Genomic DNA, 19,976 nt, shown 5'->3' on the forward strand with positions numbered 1-19,976 from the left:
TATATATATCACACATTATCCGTATCTCACTTTTTTCGCGAAATATAAACAGACTGGACGGGGTCTCTGCAGATTATAAAAGTACTTATAATACCACCTGGACAAAGGAAAAACTTTGAATCAGCATGGATACCGCACCTTGGATAGCAATACTATATATCTTATCAGTCAAATTCCCCGACTGCGTTAATACAAGCTCAAGCTTTTCATGAAAAGTCTCAATATAATACCACTTCGTGTTCTGAATATCATCTTCTGAGCCAAGTTTAACAATTCTGGGCTTTATCACTGCAAAAAACGCTTGTGCCGATGGCCGAACAATGTCCTAATAACGGCCACGTAAAACGGCTGTCACATTTAGATCTCTGAAAGGTGGAAGCACGCGCGAATAGAACGAAAGACAGTGAGAACTCTGAGTGTGCAATTTGAGGCGTACATATACCTTATAATGATTTACAATCGCCACTTATTAGCGAACATTAAGCAACTTAACCCACAATTGAAAGTTGAATTAAAGTTGGCCATCGACGAGCCGTTAGCTCGACTACAAACACCGATGATGAACAACTAGTGGAGATCTATCCCAATTTAAATGCCCACCCTAGTAGCTCGTGATAACATTGTCAGGCAGGCGTAATGCTACCTCACCTATACGACGATATGCTTCATATCGTTGATTTGATAAGAAACTATGCCCCATGCACATATCGTCAGATCGACGTTGCACTAGTTCCTGCTTTGAATCACTATCGGTGCGTAAATGATCAAAGCTTGGTTTTGCTAGGCATAAAAAGTAACTTTAGTAAAAATTCCGGAAGTATAAACTTAAGGCTCACCATCCCTTGCAGCTAGGCTTGTAAGCTTTATAAAAGAAAAAAAATATGTCAAAGCATTTAATTGTTCTGGATGCTGATTTATAAAAACGAAAATGAAAGCCAAGTGTAAGCCTCCTTTTGAGGATGAATATTCAGGAAATAGGGCTGTTTATTACTGAGATGCTTCTAGGAAGAGCAGAAGAAGCGTTGCCTTTTGACGGGTGCCACACCCATAATAAACCATCAAATAACGCTAAATGCCAGGACCCCTTATCATAGTCGTTCTGCCAATTCTATTTATTACTACAGTTACAGATAATAAATTGGATTCCGATTACGAGCAGCGGAACTGGCCCACAAAAACTGCATTCGCTTGGTTCGAGCGCCAATTTTAGCAACTCGGAGAACTCTCTAGTAAGTTTTTCATTAATTTTCTTCCACCTGTAGTAAATCCAGAAAAGTAAATTAAATATAGAACAGTCGTATTTGCTTTGGAATTAATCAAGTTAACATGTAGGCTTTTCATTTTATTTTGAAGTGTGGACTTCAGGCTTAAAAAAGCTTCTGCTATTAGAGAAAAGTAGTTGAATCGTCGCAAAGGATTTCGTTTTTGTTAGTGGCTGTAATAACTTACATGTGATGCGCTGTTGTTCGGCAGGCGGTAACGTGCATTCGGTATTTGAATACGTGTTTTTCTCTGATAGATTCCGTGAAACTGCAAGCACCCATGTCGCGTCGAAGGCTGCACTGCATTTGGCCTGTTTTACTCCGTCAGAGTTACGACTGGGGCTGATATTTCAGTTCAGCGGGAAGCTGAACATCACCTTTGAGATTTTTGATTTTTTTTAACCAAATAACTGAACAGTATCTGTAGTGAAATAGATATGATTGATTCAGTGTCTAAGTTCAGCAACGTTGCAACGTACTGTTTGCTATTAACTGCAGTATTCACAATGTATGTCCATGCTTCTACGGTTTCCCGCTTATTAGTAAATCTATTTGCTTTAACGTAGCGTCTACTTAGCTAAGCCCTGCTGGGGCGAGCATTCACTATAAAAAACCTTATTCCCTATAATTGATCTATAAGGAAGTTTTCAGGCTTGTATGGCTACGGTCGCCTTTAAGCGGTTTGCCTAATAAAACCCAACTTTTTTTTCGTTTTTTAAAAAACAATAAAGATACTTTTGAGCTTACACGAGATACCATAATTAGTTGATTTAGCTCTGCTGGTCTTCTACTGCTGAAAGGCCCGTCTACAATATTCCATCTTCGAGATGCGCTCTTTGAAACTAGGAAACAGTTTCCATTTTCCATCATGCGTCAGCAGTTATAGGGATCGTCAATATTATCATTTACTTAGATATGAAATTAAACAGTATTTATTCGGACAACGCTCGTCCTCATAGAACGCTTGATGCCTGGGATTATTGGTACGAACCGTAACAGGTTGACCTATAAATATGTAGGACTACCCAAAGTCGGCGCAGACAGTGATCCTCGTTAGTGAGAATCTAGGCCAGCAGTAGCGTACTCTGCCGTATTTTCCGTTAACCAATTATTGACAGGGTGGGTCAAAGACCTCTTTTATCACTCGTTCACATTCTACGCATTACTCAGTTTTACAGCAGCGTGTTCAAATACATTACAGACTGGCGCGTACCTGGTCTAGTGAACGCCGAGAGGGCTTATGGGGATCTTTTGGTTATACGATACATAAATGAAGTACATACAACGATACTGACGTATAAATCATCATGTCTTATCAATTTGACGTAAAATTTCTCATTTTGAACTTCCCAATATTCTGCTAAAAAAATAGATCCAATGAAGGCTTTTTCCTACCGAATTTGACTCCGCATTGGCTCACCAAAAGCAAGCTCTTCAAACCTTTCACAAGGAAATAGACTGGCCTCATTCGTCTCGACTATATTCGAAGTTTGATCTTACTGGTGACAAAACTATCTCTAATTTACCTCCGAAAGCTTCAGGTGACGAACCAACATGCATCGTTTCTTCGCTTAAATGCCTTTTTGTAAACGTTTACCTTGATAAGATATTGCCGGCGCTGCTTATACCCTTCAGTTTTCTGCGGCAGAGCAACTTAAAAAAGCGTATGCAATTGGCCGTCGGTATGAAGAAGCGCGCTTATTGATTGATACGATTCGTTTTGAACCCTAGATAATCGGATGGGTATCGAGATGGTTACAGTTCAAACACTAACGCTAGCTACATTGCTTGTAATAGTGAAGATTTCATGAAAAACCGATGCACTGAAGAACTGTCTATTTCATTTAACTAAGCCTAAATCCCTTCTAAATCTAGATATCTAAAAATCTAGATTCTAGGAAACTAGATCCCCATTATCGAGGTGACGCGCCAGTTCTATCATGCATCACAATGCCTCACGCGTCTGCTGCAAAACCTCGCATGGGCATTTAGCCCTTTCCATGGTGAGGGCAAGTCGCTAGGGAGTACGGCGATCGAGAAGATCGACTAACGTACAATGGACAATACTTAGGGTATAGAAGTTTTGTCGAGCCTATAGACGTAGCTGGCACTTGTTTTTGTGGCAAGCATTTATACAGACCCGACGCGTGAACGTAAACAGCAGGCAGTGACATGGAAATGCGTCTAATTTCCTCATTGATAATAGTATGACTACGACAGTTGACAGTCGAGGTGGGCAGAGTGGCCATTAGTGACCCGTTGTGTTTTCCCGTGTTGACTGAACACGTCCATATAGGCAGTTAGTTGAACAGGGATATATCCAAATCCCATATGCGCACCGAGGCAAGCGTCTTATCTTCAGATAAACTAAGCCTGATAAAGCCAAATTCTTAATTATTTAGGTGAATAAATCCAGCGTTTTTTTGTAGGTAGAATAAGATCGGAGAAGATATATCGAACCGAAAGGCTTAGTTGCAAACTAATGATGGACACTACGACTTTTGTATGAATTCACACATAATAGGAAAGCGCTCTTAACTGGCGCGCGAAGAAGGCTAGTCAATTCCAGTGCTTTTACATTAAATATTTTTTAGTGGAATACATAAATCATAGATGCGCTTGTTCGCTGGTCTATTCAGCTAAGAATTACCTAGATATACTGATTGCCTGGGCTCAAACTAAGACTTAAATTCATATGGCCATGACTGTGGTCATAGAAATGCTTTATTTGTATGGATGAAGTGACTGGTTTTCTAACTAAATTCAGCAGTGATCTTGTAATGCACCATGTCCAGTCATTTCCTAAGCTATTAGCTTTGCCCCAGAGCAACTACGACGGAGCACAATATCGAATACCACGATAATGATCACACCGATGCGGCTGCCGTATTACGATATGACACTATCGGTACTTTTATGAGGTAGAGAGCGAAGGCGCACTGTTGTTGAACCTATTTTCTTCCATGTTTCTATGTGATCACCGAAAAGTTGTTTTGTCGATAGAGGCTATAGAGATTAAAGACTGGTAACAAGCGATTTTGCTTGCGTATCGTTGAAGTAAATAACAAAAAACGCAGCAGCGCTTAGAACAATAACCCAAGTATGGCTAGACATTCGTCTGACAAACGATAAATGCGATAAGACTATATAGCGTGCTAGTTATATAGTTTATTTCTTTAAATAAAAATCTGTCCATATTTGTATAATGACACGTAGCCTGGCTGGTCCTTGTCGCCTAGACGATAAACGCCACCTAGCCCTATAATGTTAAAAGTATGAAAATTTTTCTTGGGATTTTATTATGGCATTGAGATAAGCCAAGTCAGTCTTCTTCAAATCCTATACTTTGAAAAAAGCAATAGAGAATATTCTACGTTTGTCTTTGATAGGCAAACCTGTAGGCAACAGGTGTGCTTGTTAAGAACGTTGTGTGGTCCAGTATTAGTAATTAACGTAATAGCATGCTGCAATAGTGCGAAGTCGCCGTTAGCTACCAGTATGTACCCAATGGCGCTACATTATAACGTTTCGTAGTCCTGGCAGTGCAGCGACAGGCAGCTCAGGAAAAAATGCATTTCAGAGTTATTGTTCGACTGTTGAAAGGATCGAGGGGCGTTATTGAAAGGTTGGAGAATAGATCACCCAGTCTTTTTTTACTTTTGTAATAAAAACCTTCTTTCAGTTGCAATGAAGAAGAGATGAAGAACGCGACTTCAGAGTCGCTAATAAGCGGCATTTTTATGTCATAGCCGTAATGAGGTTTCTGTCTCTATCACAAGGCAGCCATTCACTGCGATCCAAGCACTAAGACCAGGCCAGCAATCGTATTTGCGTCTTATTTGAACAAGCAGCTCCATAATTATAATACTACTTCAATAGATACTAGTAGCATATAATACAATTATGTATTCTAAAGGTTATAGAAATAAAATTTAGTGAGGGACGAAATCTCACGTAGGGCTTTATGGCTGTAAAGAGGAACTGGAAATTGTAGATAGTCCTTGTGTTAACATGTAGCGTTGCCCTCTACCCGAGAAACCATGGTACCCTTTACTGTGTATTAATTTGAAGAAAAGTATCTGAAGTGTTTTATATGAAATGGTGGTCGTCCATCAGAAAAAACCAAAATCTGCTATAGGATTACACACTCGCATTATATTCACGTCCGTGTAAGCTTTTAATCTGGCAGCTGTTCCTGCGTGTCGCTTGTTTAGGGCAAAGCGCCCTAGATCCTTTCTAACATGGCTGAGATCCGTTAGCAGAGGCACGAGTTAGGTCATTACCGTACACATAAGAATGGATTGCCTTCCACTAATAGAAATTAGGTTAGGCATTGTTACCAAGTGCCAATGTCAGCAGCGAAGCGTCTCATGCGTTGTGAACGGTACATGAATTTGTGCATCAAACTGTATAAGCTTTTGTTCGGCCGAAATAAAGATATTTATGGCAATTGCGACACGTGTGCCAAGCTATGCTAAATATAAAGGGAAAATGGCGTACAATACAAGAGGTACCTAACTTTACTGTCTTCGCAACGTCATATTTTATAGATGACGTAATACGTTAATACTGAAAACATCTAAAGAGCTGACCATTTTTGTATAAAATACTGATTACTTCAACACTGCAAGTGGCTGAAGTTAAGAGCTGCGCTTAGGAGAATTCAATGCATATTTTCGCAGTTCGGACTACCAGTTAAAGTGGTCTAAGGTAGTCATCGTTGCTACTACTACTACGAGTTAAATACGACTTTCCGCCGATTTGATCGGCAAATACCGTGTGGTAAACTTAGATCGTGATAGGTTCGTTGTTGTTCTATAGACTAGCATCCATGTTTACAGTTAAGAACACCGTCAGCCATCTATGAATTAGGATGCTGTCAAGTTCTACAGGAAAACGTGCGAGTATTAGAGTCTATTCCGTCATCGCAGAAAAGCGTTATTTGAAATGTACATGGTTAGGTCTGGGAGCCAGTATCGATCAAGAAAATGGTATTGAACTTGCTGTGTACAAGTGTTCGCTTTCGACTCCCGCTTTGTGTTTACATTGGCCTCTAGCAAATTGAGCTATGAATCGTATGAAATGTATTGTTAGTGTCCGACAAGTCAGAAATGAAGGAAGATTGTTGGATACATAATGGCCGACGGAGCCTCGACGTATCCTTTGCCTGTGATGCAAGCCGCTTATCAAAAGACATATTTGGCCTGTGGAAGGCGTGTTTTGTTTTTTTTTTTGAAAGATAACGTCCATTGAGCAAGCACTGCACCTACCTGAGTGTGGATTTCATATCGTGTTAGTCACTGAGTAAGACTTTCTAGTCTTACTTACAATTGAATTAAAATATAGGGGTTTAATGTAATTGAGTTATATCAGGGGGTCAAGCTGAAGCAGTCTGAGTAAAAAATGACAGTCGTTAGATAACAGCAAAGGCGGACCCATTCGCAATCTGAGTCTGATGTATACGCAGACTGCGTGTCTGCTCAAGGTTGCTTTGTGACGTGTATTGATCGTTATGTTAAACAGGCAAATAAATTCAGACACTGATCCATATTCGTTGTATAAAATGACTAAATCTTTCACCTGAAAGATTTAATCACATTTGTAATCTGAAACATGTATCTAGGCTAGGGTAAAATACTACCCCAATATGAAGAATGTGTTGGTCGTCGAACTAGATTCTTAAATTAATTTAGAGACGGTTTTTTTTTAGCTATTTAATGGCATTCAGCTATGTCTATTCTATGAGCAAGTCCTCAAAAGAATTTCTTCGGTATAGTATCAAGGGTGTGTGTCACTGTAGATTCTAGGCGGGGTGAAAAAATCCGGCTTATCTAGGCCATTTTATGACGATTAGGCACGGCGATTTCTCTCACCATTTTAATAATAAATGTCTTTCCTGCAAAGAGGCGCTTATTTTTATACCTTTCTGTGTGCTCGATCTTAATGGCCCAGCGAAAATCGGTGTTAACGGCTTGATTAAAGCATCGTATAAGTATACATTCAGTTAATTTATTTCAATGTAAATTTACATTGTCAGTAAAACATCCTGAACAGGTCTTCGGGCGATTAACATGGCTCACAGCCTCAGTGTGATCTGAAAATGTCAGTCACGAACAGCAGTAGTTTTCGTTCTGCCTCTAACGATGTATTTCGACCACAGGGTATCTTCTGCACACGACAAACAACCTCATAATAACTATAGATCAGATTATGTATGATGACAATGAGGCTCGGTCAATCGAAAGCCTGATCCGATACTAAGATTGAATCGATTGTTCAGCCATTGTGCAGATCTGGTGTAAAACGGTAATAAATCTTTTTTAAATAAAAGATAATGTAGATCTGTGCATTGAGGCTGTGGCGGAACAAGCTACATGAGCTTTAAATATTGTGTAACTATTTTGCACTCATGCATCGAAAAGCTTTGTCCGTCTGTCTAAGCTGATCGGACGAAAAGCTACAGTTCGGTTTTTATGCAGAACTTCGGTCTCAGGCATGAATATTCGGAAAAAGTTAGTAAGTTGTCTCATCTAGCCGCACGGTTTACAACGATTATGTACTAGGGTCGATGGTGAGCGAAGTAAATTGTCTCCAAGACATCTTCGGCTTCACTTAAACATTACTGAAAGGACTTAGCCATAGGTCTGTCGTATACAACTATACCCGTACAGACTCAGACAATCCCTGTTAGATTTTGAGCACACTTAAGTTACGTGCACCTTTTAATTTTGCTATTTACCCTGTGTCCTAAAGCAGGCGTATTTTAGGTGCATTTGGCTCAAGATAAGTCACTTAGAGATACGCTTGGCTATTGACGTAAGACTTAAATTCATGATTTCGAAATAGATACGATTATTAGAGAGCTAAAGTCTCGCTAAGCATGTTACTACTTCAGCATAACTGGTCGTGCATATTGTTAAGCTCATGTGGCAGCGGCTGAAGTCTTGCGCGACGGAAAGGGGGTGAGAAATCTGCTGAGGGTCTCAACAGAAGAGAAACACGTTAGGAAATTACGAAACGATAACTAGAAATACTGAAATTTTGATACTGTGTTCCGATAGTGTTTATATATATATATATATATATATATATATATATATATATATATAACGTAACGTGGCTACAATGAAAATGTTAGCAACAGAAACAAATTTTGCAAGTTATTTCAAGGTCAATCATTCGCGTAAAGTCAGACTTCCGATTTTTCGCGATTTCCAACACAACGGTGTAAAGATAATGGAAATGTTATCTCCTGAACTGAGCAGTCTGTTCCTATTAAGGATTAAGCTTATTTCCTAAACCCGTTCCTATAAATGTGTCCGTTTATCGAATATACACGTAAAATAAGCACCTTGGATAATACATTCGCAAAACGGATGATAAGCAACACAAAAAAGCGTAAACGTTTAAAAACATGTTTGTGCGTAATGCATCACACATATAGATCAGATCAGGGCGGAAAACAGCAGAAGTCATAGGCGACGTAAATAACGAGTTACAAAGATAGGGTCTCCATATGCAGAGAGAATGGAACGAAGCTGTGTTCGTAATATTCAGAGCTAGTAAGTATCAATACGAAAAATATATGTATATATATAATGTTAAATAGTTTCAATTTAGACGTAAAAATATTTAACAGTGGTTATCGTAATTTTTGTGTTTATGATAGCAGCTAATACCTCACAATGTAAACTTGAGCCTTCCATTGTACTTGGGATGATAAATCTATCCGTCTAGGTATGCTTTGCGGTATTAGCATATAGAAACTAAGCTCGTCCTGTGCAATAAGGCGCCTTCAAGCACGCAAATATTGCGGCGTGTTGTGTGGTACGAAGCGAAAGAAACTGCCAGTCTCTTTGTTGGCACACACCCTCCATATTTTGTCACATGGGTTTTTGTGTACAGACAAAAAAAGCACTACCAATTAAATTTTTATTAGTCACGTTTGTAGAGTAGAAAGTACGCAAAAGTTATTGTAGATGAAAAGAGAACTCAATAATACTTTTCGAATTAATTTTTTGTAGATAAGCTTGCCGCCCATCGAGTTGATTTTGGCGAATCACTTTTATCACTTACTATTACTTACGATAATCAAATGCTCCGAAAGGGTGTCTATGCGCGATAGAAAGAAGCAAAGGCCAGCTGATGACTAATCCAATATGTGTTGTCTCGTAACCAACATAACAAAATACCATCTAGTAATAACAAATTAGTAGTAGAAGTAGGAAATACTGCAAGCTATTGCACGCACACCTATAAGCGATATCTATTATACGCTGAAGCAAAACCTTGTTTACTTAGTAAAATGACATTCGTAATTTGGCTTTCATTTAGATAAGAGATCGGTCATATTAAAATCGTCTTCTTCTGAAAAACTGGTCAATTTTAGCCAGTTTTTCGGTAGTATCAGTACAAATATCGTTTATCAATGTCATTGAGATCATTAATTAAAACACAACCGAAACGACAGAAAAACAGTTAAATAAGCGTACTAGAATAACATCGAATTTAATAGAAATGCACTATTTCGAAGTTGGTAAGTATAGAAAGTCCGCTTTTTGTGAGAGAGCTCAAGTCAGCTCAGGATATTTGCGAAGTCGTCGGAGTATTTTAGCGACCTTTAGCTGGTTTTGAAAAGCAAGGTTAAATGCATAGATGGGTCAAAAATCCCATTGTCGAGGTGGACTAGAGGGTAACGAACACTGAATAAACTCAAATTAGATCCGGCAGTTTCCTGCTGGCCAGCTGACCTTTCTCTACATCGTAACCAAATAATATCTAGCGGTGTCCATCACTGTGGTAAGCTGACCTCTTCCTCTTCTCTAGATCGATCGGATGGACCATAACTTGACATTTTACCTATGTAGCGTTACGGCGAAGCTTGTCTCTATATCAGGGTTATTGTTTTCAGCACAGTTACGATGATTTTGCAAGGAAGGTTAACTTGCAAGTTAAGGCAGGATACAAAACCACCGATCGCCATTTTTACGATGTAAGGTATTTCCAACAGAAAGGGCAAACAAAACTTTTCCAAGAATATTCATGTCTGTGCAGCGTGTAGCCTTGCTGAACTGCTTGGTCTATATGGAACTTTCCTACGTCCCGCATAAATAAAATCATATCAGTCTGCGTAGACCTTACTGTTGATTGCCTCGTTATGTCATATCTTGATGATATACTCTACTGTGTTACAGAAAAGGAGGAACAGGTGAAATAACAATAAAACTCCAATATACATTCTCAGTTATATCAAAATACTCGCAGAATTCGATGGGTAATGTTTTGTCTAATTTGAAATGGCACATTTTGCCGGTCTATAATAATTACATTGGTTTGGTCCTAGAAGTAAATGTTCCTGTCCATGGTCGTGCTAAATTGTATGGCCGGCGATAAACGTCTGCTATAGCAGAACAGAGTGTTGCGCTGACTTGCAGCTTAAGAAACATTCATTAGATACTGCAATAATTGTCATTAGTTGAAAATAAAAATTAACTGGCCACGTAGAGCTTTTTTTAGAACAAATGCAAACAGTAACCTACAAATTTACCATGCCGTTACTGGAGTGCAACATATTACATTTGGAATAAACCGAATATCAATACAGGAATAAAACTCCAGTATATTTGCGGATCTTAGCTACTTTGAAACGAGCCCTTCGTTGCTCGATCGGCTATAAGCAACTGTAAAATAGGCCATCAAGCAGCAAGGGGCTATAAAATTTCCGTAGCTTCTCAGCTCGACCTAGGGGCAATCATTGTTAAACAACATTCTCACGACGCATCTCGGTAATGTATTGAATTCCCCAATGTTAACTGCCACGCTAAGAGTACCCGGGTAGTCGAATGATCGTATTGAAATAACGAAAACTAAGAAGTTTAAATAAAATTTTTAAGGCTAAAGCTGCTTGTGTAGCTGTCAGGACGTTTCATAAGTCTGTTGGAGAATAGCTCTAGCAATATCCACTCCAGTTGGACTCTTAATAAGAACAAGTTTTTGATACTATACCTAAAAAAAAAAGTTAACCCGCGAAGTTGTTCACGTTATATTAAAACAATATCTTATAAATACAAAAATACGTCATCTTGTGCAATATCAATCAAAACCCCCAAGATAACGGTGGAATTTCAAACATATAAAAACCTGGTCGCTAATCTTCGTCAACCGCCAAACCCAGTCACAAAACTGGAGAACAAATCAAAGCGTTACAGAATCGCTGCTATAATATAGAAACATGGCCCTGACCTACACACAACTATCTACCAGAATTCACTAATAAATAGTGTTCCGATCACTGCGGAAAATTCATATATGTACCACAATGACAAAGTGGATAACCGATACAATGTAGCTCAGCGAAAAACCCTGATTTGTATTCTGCCCTTCAGGGTAATCTGTTGAATTTTATGCGTTCGAAATCTTCGCTTTTACAGTTTCCATTTTGTTTCGTTAGCGCTTTTTTCTCATTCGCTTTGTTACATATTTTTTCAAGGGGCTCGGTAAATATGGGGCAACCCTCTTGAAAAATAGCTTAATTGCATTGTTACTCTCGTATTGATGTTATAAACGTGAGCCACCCATTGACGGCTTTTTGCTTCTGTCTATCAGCATAAATAATATTCAATGGATTTCTATAGGATTATCAAGCTGAAGCCAATTGGTTACGTAAGGTGATTGTACGATCTTCTGATCACGATCTGATTGACGCTTAGTTGAAGAAGCTTGCACCAGCAGTCGCCCGATTATAATGTACGAGAGTGACATTTAGCTTTTGCAACGATTATTCGTTCTACGGTTAGCGTCTCCGCAAAATGGATGCCTGTCACTTTTAGAGACAATATCAAGCGTTGGCTGAATACTGTTCGATGAATCGTTATCACGCTGACATCCGGAACATGACCTATTGCCTTCGGCGTACTACCTTCGATACTTGACAATTGCCGATACATCTGACGAAAGGTAAGGACACAACGGTAGTGTGAAAGGTTGGACGTGCTGTCGCTTTCGATAAAGCCTGGACATGTTTTACCTGGACTGTTGTAACTGTACACCGTTGAAGTCTTCATTATGCAAATGAAATGAGGCTACCGCTTTTTTCTGCATTCGCATACGACTTCGAGCCCCTGCCAGTGAAGTCGCATGGGCTCGATGCAGTGTAAGATAAATCACGATCACACGTGAATGTTTTCTGCTAAGAGGACACAATTTCGTTTAGCATATACGTAATGCGCTGAAAGTCACGGCAGAATTATACGGAAGTTAAACGCTGTTTTAGATACGCCAGCCTGTATTTTTTCTCGTTTTCTGAGGAACGAGTCAATTATAAGCTAAGACCAAAAAAATACGAGAGTCAACAACAAAAATATCATTCTTCGGCGGAAGACATACGAATACTGCCGTATTAAAAAAAAGTTGCATATTGTTTATGTTAGTTCAACTTGTATGTCCATCTATTGTTAGCTAAGTTTAGTCGCTGATGGACTGTCAATTACAATATATAATATTCGATCACGTGCTGATGTTTTTTCACTGTAAAATATTTTTGTGTGTGTGTGCGTGCGTGTGTGTGTGTGTGTGTGTGTGTGTGTGTGATTTATAAACCATTTAACATACAAAATGGTGTGAAATTAAACAAATCTTGTCGCAAACGGGTCTGAGCAAGTTTTAGCTAATTGCCAAATGAGGATTTCTGCAATTGGATGCCCTGTGCATGGTATTCGTATTCGCTAAAAAAAATTCATTATCTCAGGCGGCACTTTTGAGAACCTCAGTCTGGTCATATATCAGTAAGAAATGACAAAAGCTACAAGTTCTATTATGTAATTAAGACAATAATGAGTTTCACTAACTTTTGTCATAAGAAACAGTAATCGGTATGATTGTGGCTGAACTCAGCTTCGAATATTACTATCGGAATAAGCGTATCTCCGACGATACTTGTATAACAACGAAATCAGAGTGCGCGGTTATACACATTACTAACCACAAGGTAATATCATAGTCATATATTTCTTTATAGTTTACGATCACTTCACTGAATTTGTAGGGTGAATGGCAGCTGGATCCAGTTCCCAAAACCCAGCCACTGATGACAAATCAGCAAACCAGAGCGCTAAACCGTCACTAGCTGGGAATGACCCGAAGGAGGAACTAGGAAGCAAGTAAGATAAACAGATGGGAACGTTTCTTTCAGATAGAACATTATCATAGCTTTGTAGGTTATGTATGTGCCTGCTAATATTAGGGACTAGGTTCGAACCCGGGCACAGACAAGCTTCGCTTCATGCATCGAGCCAGCCGCTTAATAGAATTATGTCTAACGGCGCCACCGGACGTATAAACTCGAAACATTAGGAAAACAGTCCTTATGAGAAACCGTAGAAATTCAGCTTCAGTTTGTTACGCGGCATCTCTTGGCTCTTAACAAGATTTCAATAATTATTTCATAATAGTCAGTGTGTCTACAGATGTTCGAGGTCTAAGCTAAATGCAAGTAATGATGTCAGTCGTAGCTGTTTCTGAAGCGAACGTAGCTCGTGATTAGCGTGAGTGCTCCATAAAAACCAGTCTAAAATTGAGGTGTGGAAGATGGGTGCCCTCCTTTCGGATAGGCGTTTGTAGGTGTCCATAAAAATTAACTGCATCTCGTTGACACGGGATTCAAATCATTAGTCACGTTGCAAATTTCCTATGTCTTTTAATCTAAAACATAAACGTATAAAAGCACGGAAAAAGTTCTATCAATAGGTCGAAGTGAAGGCTATCGGTTTCGAATTGAATGTTCTTAGTATTAAGAGTCGTTGCTTTTTGTTTTTAATGTGGTTATTATTAATGGGCATTATTTTCAGAAAATGGGTCTATATCGTCAGTCTCTTTATTGGGGTATTGGTAATACTTACTCTTGGGGTCGGCCTTTTCATGACATTCAAAGGACGAGCCATAACTGGGTACAACTACACAACGGTGGTCCACCATATGAATTCTACCCGTCCTACTACCTTTTCGCCTGTACCTTCGCGTTCACCTAAACAGGATCCTATAGGTGAACCAGACGAGATGAAGACGAGTAGCTCCGGTCAGTCTCGCACTACATTGCGACCCCGGCTTCCATCTGTGTTTTCAAAGACCTCCGATCGCAGTAATACGCCGACCCACAGAGCCACTACAGACATGATAACCAGCAGTTCTACAGAACAGGCTTCCTCTCAGTCTGAAGAGAATACCAAGAATACTTCAAACGAAGTTGATACTGAGCCCGAAAATGATGGCATTAGCAAACCCGAAGGCTCTTCTGAGGGACGTCACGCAACAAACTCGCAGTAACTAACGGACGGTTCTGTTTTACAACAATCGGAGCGAGCTATATCATTTCACTGAATGGATGTGATTGCTTTAATTGAAGTAATGTTTATACAACTATCGGACAAATAAGTTTCAACATGTACACATGTCTCGATGATTTCATGTAAATGAATATCATAATGAACAATACATTTCACTGACTGTTTTTTGAGAACACCATGGTTTTGATCAGGGTTCACGCTCCCGTGACGTGTGTGAAACTCTGTGACTAATCACTGAAACAAGAATCCATTGTCAAAGGCGGTCTATTTAATCAGATAAACCGATCGATAAAAGGATATCAAAACTAAGATTAGTGAACTCCTAACTCAGTTTTAAGTCTCTTAAGTTAGCTACGGAGCAGGGGGTTACGGTGTTCGATGGATTAGTGAAAAACGTAAACTAGCTTTATATTGTTATAATGCGACTATCCTGTAACGGGGGTTATGTTGTCATTCAACAAATATGACGATAACATGAATAGGATGATAACATGAAGTGCATGTCGCTGTATATATTGAATGAAGCCTGGCCTGTCATGGAACACCTGCAAGATCACCTTAATTATCACACTGATTTCGATGCTCTATAGCAGAAATATCAATTTTAAAGCCATTTATAAACAGTCTGTAGATGCCAAATGCGCGTAAATTCTAAATTATCAACAACTCTCGTACTCTGCACAGGCTTACGACTTTTGATTCGAGCTAGGGTTCTCCTACGGCCAGTTAGTCGATGAATTTCGTACGCGAACTTTGCGTCAGAAACTGGGAACATATTTAAAGCAACAAATTCAAGTGTATCATTTATAGGTACTGCAGAAGTGAAATTGCTTTTGGCAACGATGCAAACGGTTTTCTAAAGAAAACAGTTTTCAGGGCTGATCTTACTGTCTTCCTAGGCGAGGGGATACTTCCTAGACGTCAATGTTTACAATTTTGATTGTATAAACTAATAAAAGTAGAAAAAAGCTACTAAACGTGTTTAGTAATTTATTGTTGCAAAGAAATTGAGCTCTGGCTGTCATACCTGACACGTCATTCTGTACACAAATAGTTCCTAATGTAAAGCTAGGTTATCATCAGCATTTAAATTTCACGCCATTAATGTTACGCTGTAATGTTGTATGCCATATCGTTTAGCTAGAAAGATAACAACAAATCATTAGCATTAGGTAACTAGAAACGGGCAGCTCAATGTTTTCTCCAGGTGTCCGAAGCTACTATCAGTGATGTGATCTGACTTTATACAGAAAACAACAATTATGTTTTGATAGGATAAAAGAACGCTTGTGAATAAGTGGTCTGCTCTTCAGGAAGCAATTTATTAAGCAAGGTTTTTTCAATGACAGTTAACAGCATCAAAGTGTAGGAAGCTTTGATTACAAATACCTTGTCCTGATTCATATCTTTTTGCTAAGAACTTATATGCTAAGAAACGCAGCGGAAACAGCCTGTTTACCATCCGTGAAGATCCGAAACCTTACGTATCGTTAATCGATAAAGTCTGAACATTTGATGTCAAAATAAAAAAAATGTACGTCAACTGCGTGAAAATGTAACTACAGGTATTGCTGTTCTGCTGCTTTCATTAGCAGTGACGAGCGAACGGGTTTTTCTCCATAAATACAGTTTTTGAAGGGCAACGAAGCTTAGATCGTTCAGAACACCTAATTCTGATGCAGGGCGACGCACGTAAGCTACTTGTTTGTAAGGTATAGGTACAGATTCGATGAGGGGAGATGGCAAGAAAGGCTTCTCAATGGATGCCTCAACTGTCGTCCAGACAGCGGCACCGACTTCACATAAGGAAAAAGCAAGCCATACGTTACTATCAGAAACAAAACAGAAATCACAAATTTCAATGCTAGAAGCGACCCAGGATCTGAGTAAACTTACAGAACTACAAAAGTCAGAAACGATATATATGTCACAGGTTTCAAAGATAACCACCCAGAAAGCCCAAGTGCCAGAATGGCTTCATGCAACGAGGAACGAGGATCTGGTTAATCGAGCACCAAAAGTTCTGTTATTTGGTAAAATGGAGGACGTAATCGATGAGTGAGTACCTATTTTGATAGCTGTGCCTATTGTACCACGCATAGAAGCACCACTTCATATAACGGCACTAACACTGCATAATACCCTATTTATTTTAAATTTTCGCGCTACAGAAATATGATACCTTTCCCCGCGAAATTAATGGTAAGGGGCAGTTTTAGGTTTATCTCTCGATTTCGAAGATGATTGTTTGTCAAGCTTCAAATCAACTTAGTTAATCATCTAAAACACTGTGCAATTAAAGCATACGGACAGCGGCTTACTTTTTCTTATGACGCTGTGTTATATTTAACAAACAGTGTTAGTATCCGATGTAAATCTATAGGCATGGGCTTGCTATTTCATGTCTATTTTGCATCGATACAGAAATTGGCGCTGTATTCGTTATTTCGAATGTTCATACGGTATTTTTCGATTTATTTCATTAGTTCACGTTCAATCGTTACGAACTCTCAGAAGCGAAGTATCAGCTGACCGTTGTAATGAGCGATAGTCCACAATTGGACGAAGCAAAATCAACGGCATAAAACCGTTTCAAATGTGATTCGTTAAATTGAGTCCGATATTTTCTTGCTAGTCCAGCTGAGTGAACCCAGCTTGGGTGCTTGGTGTTGAAAGTGCGATATAATTGAAGCAGTGCGAGGGATGACCGCAAAATCCGAAAAACTATCGAGTGCTCTAATCCTGCGGGCTAAATTACCCAATACGATTGCTTTCTTTTGCGAGATATGTGGAAAAGAGACTGAAGACCCGAGATCCACCGTATGTGTTCCATGCTCTTGCATATTTGATCTTTCTACGGAGAAAACCGCAGTGACTGAAAGCTTCATATGTGATGATAAAGTTGACAAACGAGATATTCTCGAAAGCAGCTGTAATGAGCAGAGTTCGTTTAGTCAGCTTAATCATAGAAAAAAGCCGCGAATGACGTCCAAGAAAGCCGATGGATCTGCATATGAACATGTTGATAAATTGGTTGAGATTGTTACTGCATCTATGGTGCACCTAGCTAAGCAGTATGAGGAACTTCAAGATTTACGTTCTCGTGTAGAAAAACTAGAATCCTTAGCGAAGAAATTTGTGGAAGAATACCCATCTAAAAGGAGTACATCTAAAAAAGCTCGTAATAGTAGTCCTCCTCGCGGGACTGGCATAGCCCCAAGGATTTCTAAAACCAAAGCCCGACAAAGTGAAAAAGAGGACCATTTCGTTGTAAATACGACAGATCTTAACGCAACGACTGAAGACGCAGGCAGCGCAGACAGGTTAAATTTATAAATGTATAAGAATATTTTTTGCTATTAAAAAGGAGCAGAGGTGAATAGTCCGAGGGCCGGGTGGGTCAAAGAAACCTTAGCATTCTCGTTTTAGGAAAATAGCACTATATTTATAACGAGTAACCCCATAAAATCGGCTGGCATTTTATATTGCTATATATCATATTATACATACAGACATGTTTTGCGATGTCTGATGTATATTGCGTGATACCCCGCAATGTTTGACACAAGCAGAAGTTCCTGTATTTAGTGCCATAGGACCGTACTTAAAAACTTTGTCACGTAATAACTCTGAGGCAATCTTTTCCGGTTTATTTTTATAGGCGTACAAGGCTGATTGCGACGATTGTGCTCCTGGTTGCTGTTGTGATGTTCCTTGTAGCGGCTATGTACGTAGCATGCTACTGATAGAAATGTGGAGAACCTGTAAGAAAATATGGGGAACCTATTCAAATTGGTCTAGAAGTTAAATTTTGTGACAGACTGATGTCTTGATTTTGACAGACTTATTGTATATGTGCGATTACGTGCCAGCCTTTGCTTCGATTGAAACACCTTGACTTTAACTGTTATCTGCCTCAAGCCAAAATTACCTCTATCGAGGTAAATGGTTACTAGCAACAGTCAGAGTACAATAATTATATCCATATGTAGCATTAAACCTGAATTACAGTCTGAGAGCGGCTACAATAGATAAATATAGTTACTCCCCTTGATTTTCAAGTATATAGACATATTTATTTCGTACAAGCTAACGTACTATTGGATACCAAGAAGTAAATCTTTGTTCAGTTTGGATAATCAATGAACGACAAGGTTTAATAGCTTGCCGCTGTTAGACTGTCAGCCATTGTGAAGAGTATCTTTTGTAGTGTTTTACATTTTTTAATCCTATTGTAAGAACGGGGGCATGATATATTGAGTTGTATGTTCTTAAACGTACTGTTACAACGTACCCCTCCGCGTTGACTTTTCAGTTCTTTGCCGAAGATATTGTCATCGCGTAATTAAATATAGTTGTAAACGAAGTGTATTTCAATCGAGGAGGTATTATTTGCTCACAAGTTTTAACGTTCCGTCGAGGATAGATATCGGCGTCCCATAGTCTCTAGTGCCCCTCTGACAATTGACCTTATTTTGGACAGCGGCGCCTTGTAGATAAACATCCTGTAGGCGAGCTTACTCGCATACAAATTTTCAGTGTCATTAAGGTGCAATTAAGAAAGCTACGAGCCGAGTAGCCCGTAGTTTTGTATCAAACTTAGGGCAGAACAGGCACGGTAGTCTGTCAACGATTCTAATTTACCTAGACGCAACAACAAACACTTTGAAAATCGTATTGTTTTTATTGCAGCATAAACTTTTATAGATCTGCTAATCCATTAGTTGTACATTACTGAAATTGTTAATAAAAGTGGAAGCAATCTGCGTGCAATTCAATTCACTTTAGTTCTTCCTAAAACCCACGGTTCAAATATTAAAGGCAGATTGTCAGCCTTGCTTTCGTTTGGTTGATCGGTCACCCCCCAAAAAAATTCTTCATGAAGTCAATGGGCGTTGATTGGCTTCATAAGCAGTTTACACATGAAGCCAAGTACCGGCTATCCGTTTTAAGTAGAATGGCATGCTAGGACACGAGTGAAATAGATGCGGTAGTTCTATGGGAAGTATGTGCACTTTGGCGAACTTCATTCCTACAAGGCTACATGTCACTCAGCTGTGTTAAGCACGTGTGCAATTCCATTGACAGATTATCACCGGCGAGGAACAAGATACCGTTACGCGCAAACCTTATTAACGTCTTCATGTACATAAGAGAGCATCGTTTGAGATATTTGTGCATTGAACATCTTAAGTACTTGACGTGAAACAACGATCGACGTGTTAGTCGTAAATTGTAAGTTTGTGCCCAATCCCCACTTTAACTTCCTGTTATTCAGGAGTACTCCGCATTTCGTTAAGATTAAGTGGTACGAACACTTTAATACAATGTCAACCTACAAATAAATATTGTAGGCAGTTAATGAGTGCTGCAT

The 19,976-nt window shown here is 39.2% G+C and overlaps 3 protein-coding genes across 4 annotated transcripts in view; 2 read left to right on the top strand and 1 right to left on the bottom strand.

Moving 5' to 3' along the window:
- LOC111251549 (uncharacterized) overlaps positions 1–19,976 on the bottom strand; it is a 58,041-nt gene that overhangs the window by 24,242 nt on the left and 13,823 nt on the right. The gene's annotated exons all lie outside the window — the stretch shown is intronic.
- On the top strand, positions 13,138–14,750 carry LOC111251310 (uncharacterized). The gene is made up of 2 exons (XM_022807776.2): positions 13,138–13,420; positions 14,108–14,750. The coding sequence occupies exons 1-2, from the start codon at positions 13,311–13,313 to the stop codon at positions 14,580–14,582; spliced, it is 585 nt and encodes a 194-aa protein (XP_022663511.1). The 5' UTR covers positions 13,138–13,310; the 3' UTR covers positions 14,583–14,750.
- Positions 16,231–19,380, top strand: LOC111251264 (uncharacterized). Of its 2 annotated transcripts, none has more exons than XM_086990879.1 (2): positions 16,231–16,660; positions 18,264–19,380. In XM_086990879.1, the coding sequence occupies exons 1-2, from the start codon at positions 16,332–16,334 to the stop codon at positions 18,346–18,348; spliced, it is 414 nt and encodes a 137-aa protein (XP_086847005.1). In that variant the 5' UTR covers positions 16,231–16,331; the 3' UTR covers positions 18,349–19,380. The 2 variants fall into 2 exon arrangements, 1 of the variants encoding a protein (XP_086847005.1); XR_015329028.1 differs by lacking the exon at positions 16,231–16,660 and adding an exon at positions 16,858–17,925.

This window comes from Varroa destructor, unplaced genomic scaffold, assembly GCF_002443255.2.
Source record: "Varroa destructor unplaced genomic scaffold, Vdes_3.0 BEIS01000005.1, whole genome shotgun sequence".
Lineage (NCBI taxonomy): Eukaryota > Metazoa > Arthropoda > Arachnida > Mesostigmata > Varroidae > Varroa > Varroa destructor.

Bases quoted from the DNA above. Each gene is read 5' to 3' on its own strand.
- LOC111251310 (XM_022807776.2), top strand. From the start codon at position 13,311: ATGGCAGCTGGATCCAGTTCCCAAAACCCAGCCACTGATGACAAATCA. The intron at 13,421-14,107 runs GTAAGATAAACA...CATTATTTTCAG, and splicing joins AAGGAGGAACTAGGAAGCAA to AAAATGGGTCTATATCGTCA.
- LOC111251264 (XM_086990879.1), top strand. From the start codon at position 16,332: ATGAGGGGAGATGGCAAGAAAGGCTTCTCAATGGATGCCTCAACTGTC. The intron at 16,661-18,263 runs GTGAGTACCTAT...TTATTTTTATAG, and splicing joins ATGGAGGACGTAATCGATGA to GCGTACAAGGCTGATTGCGA.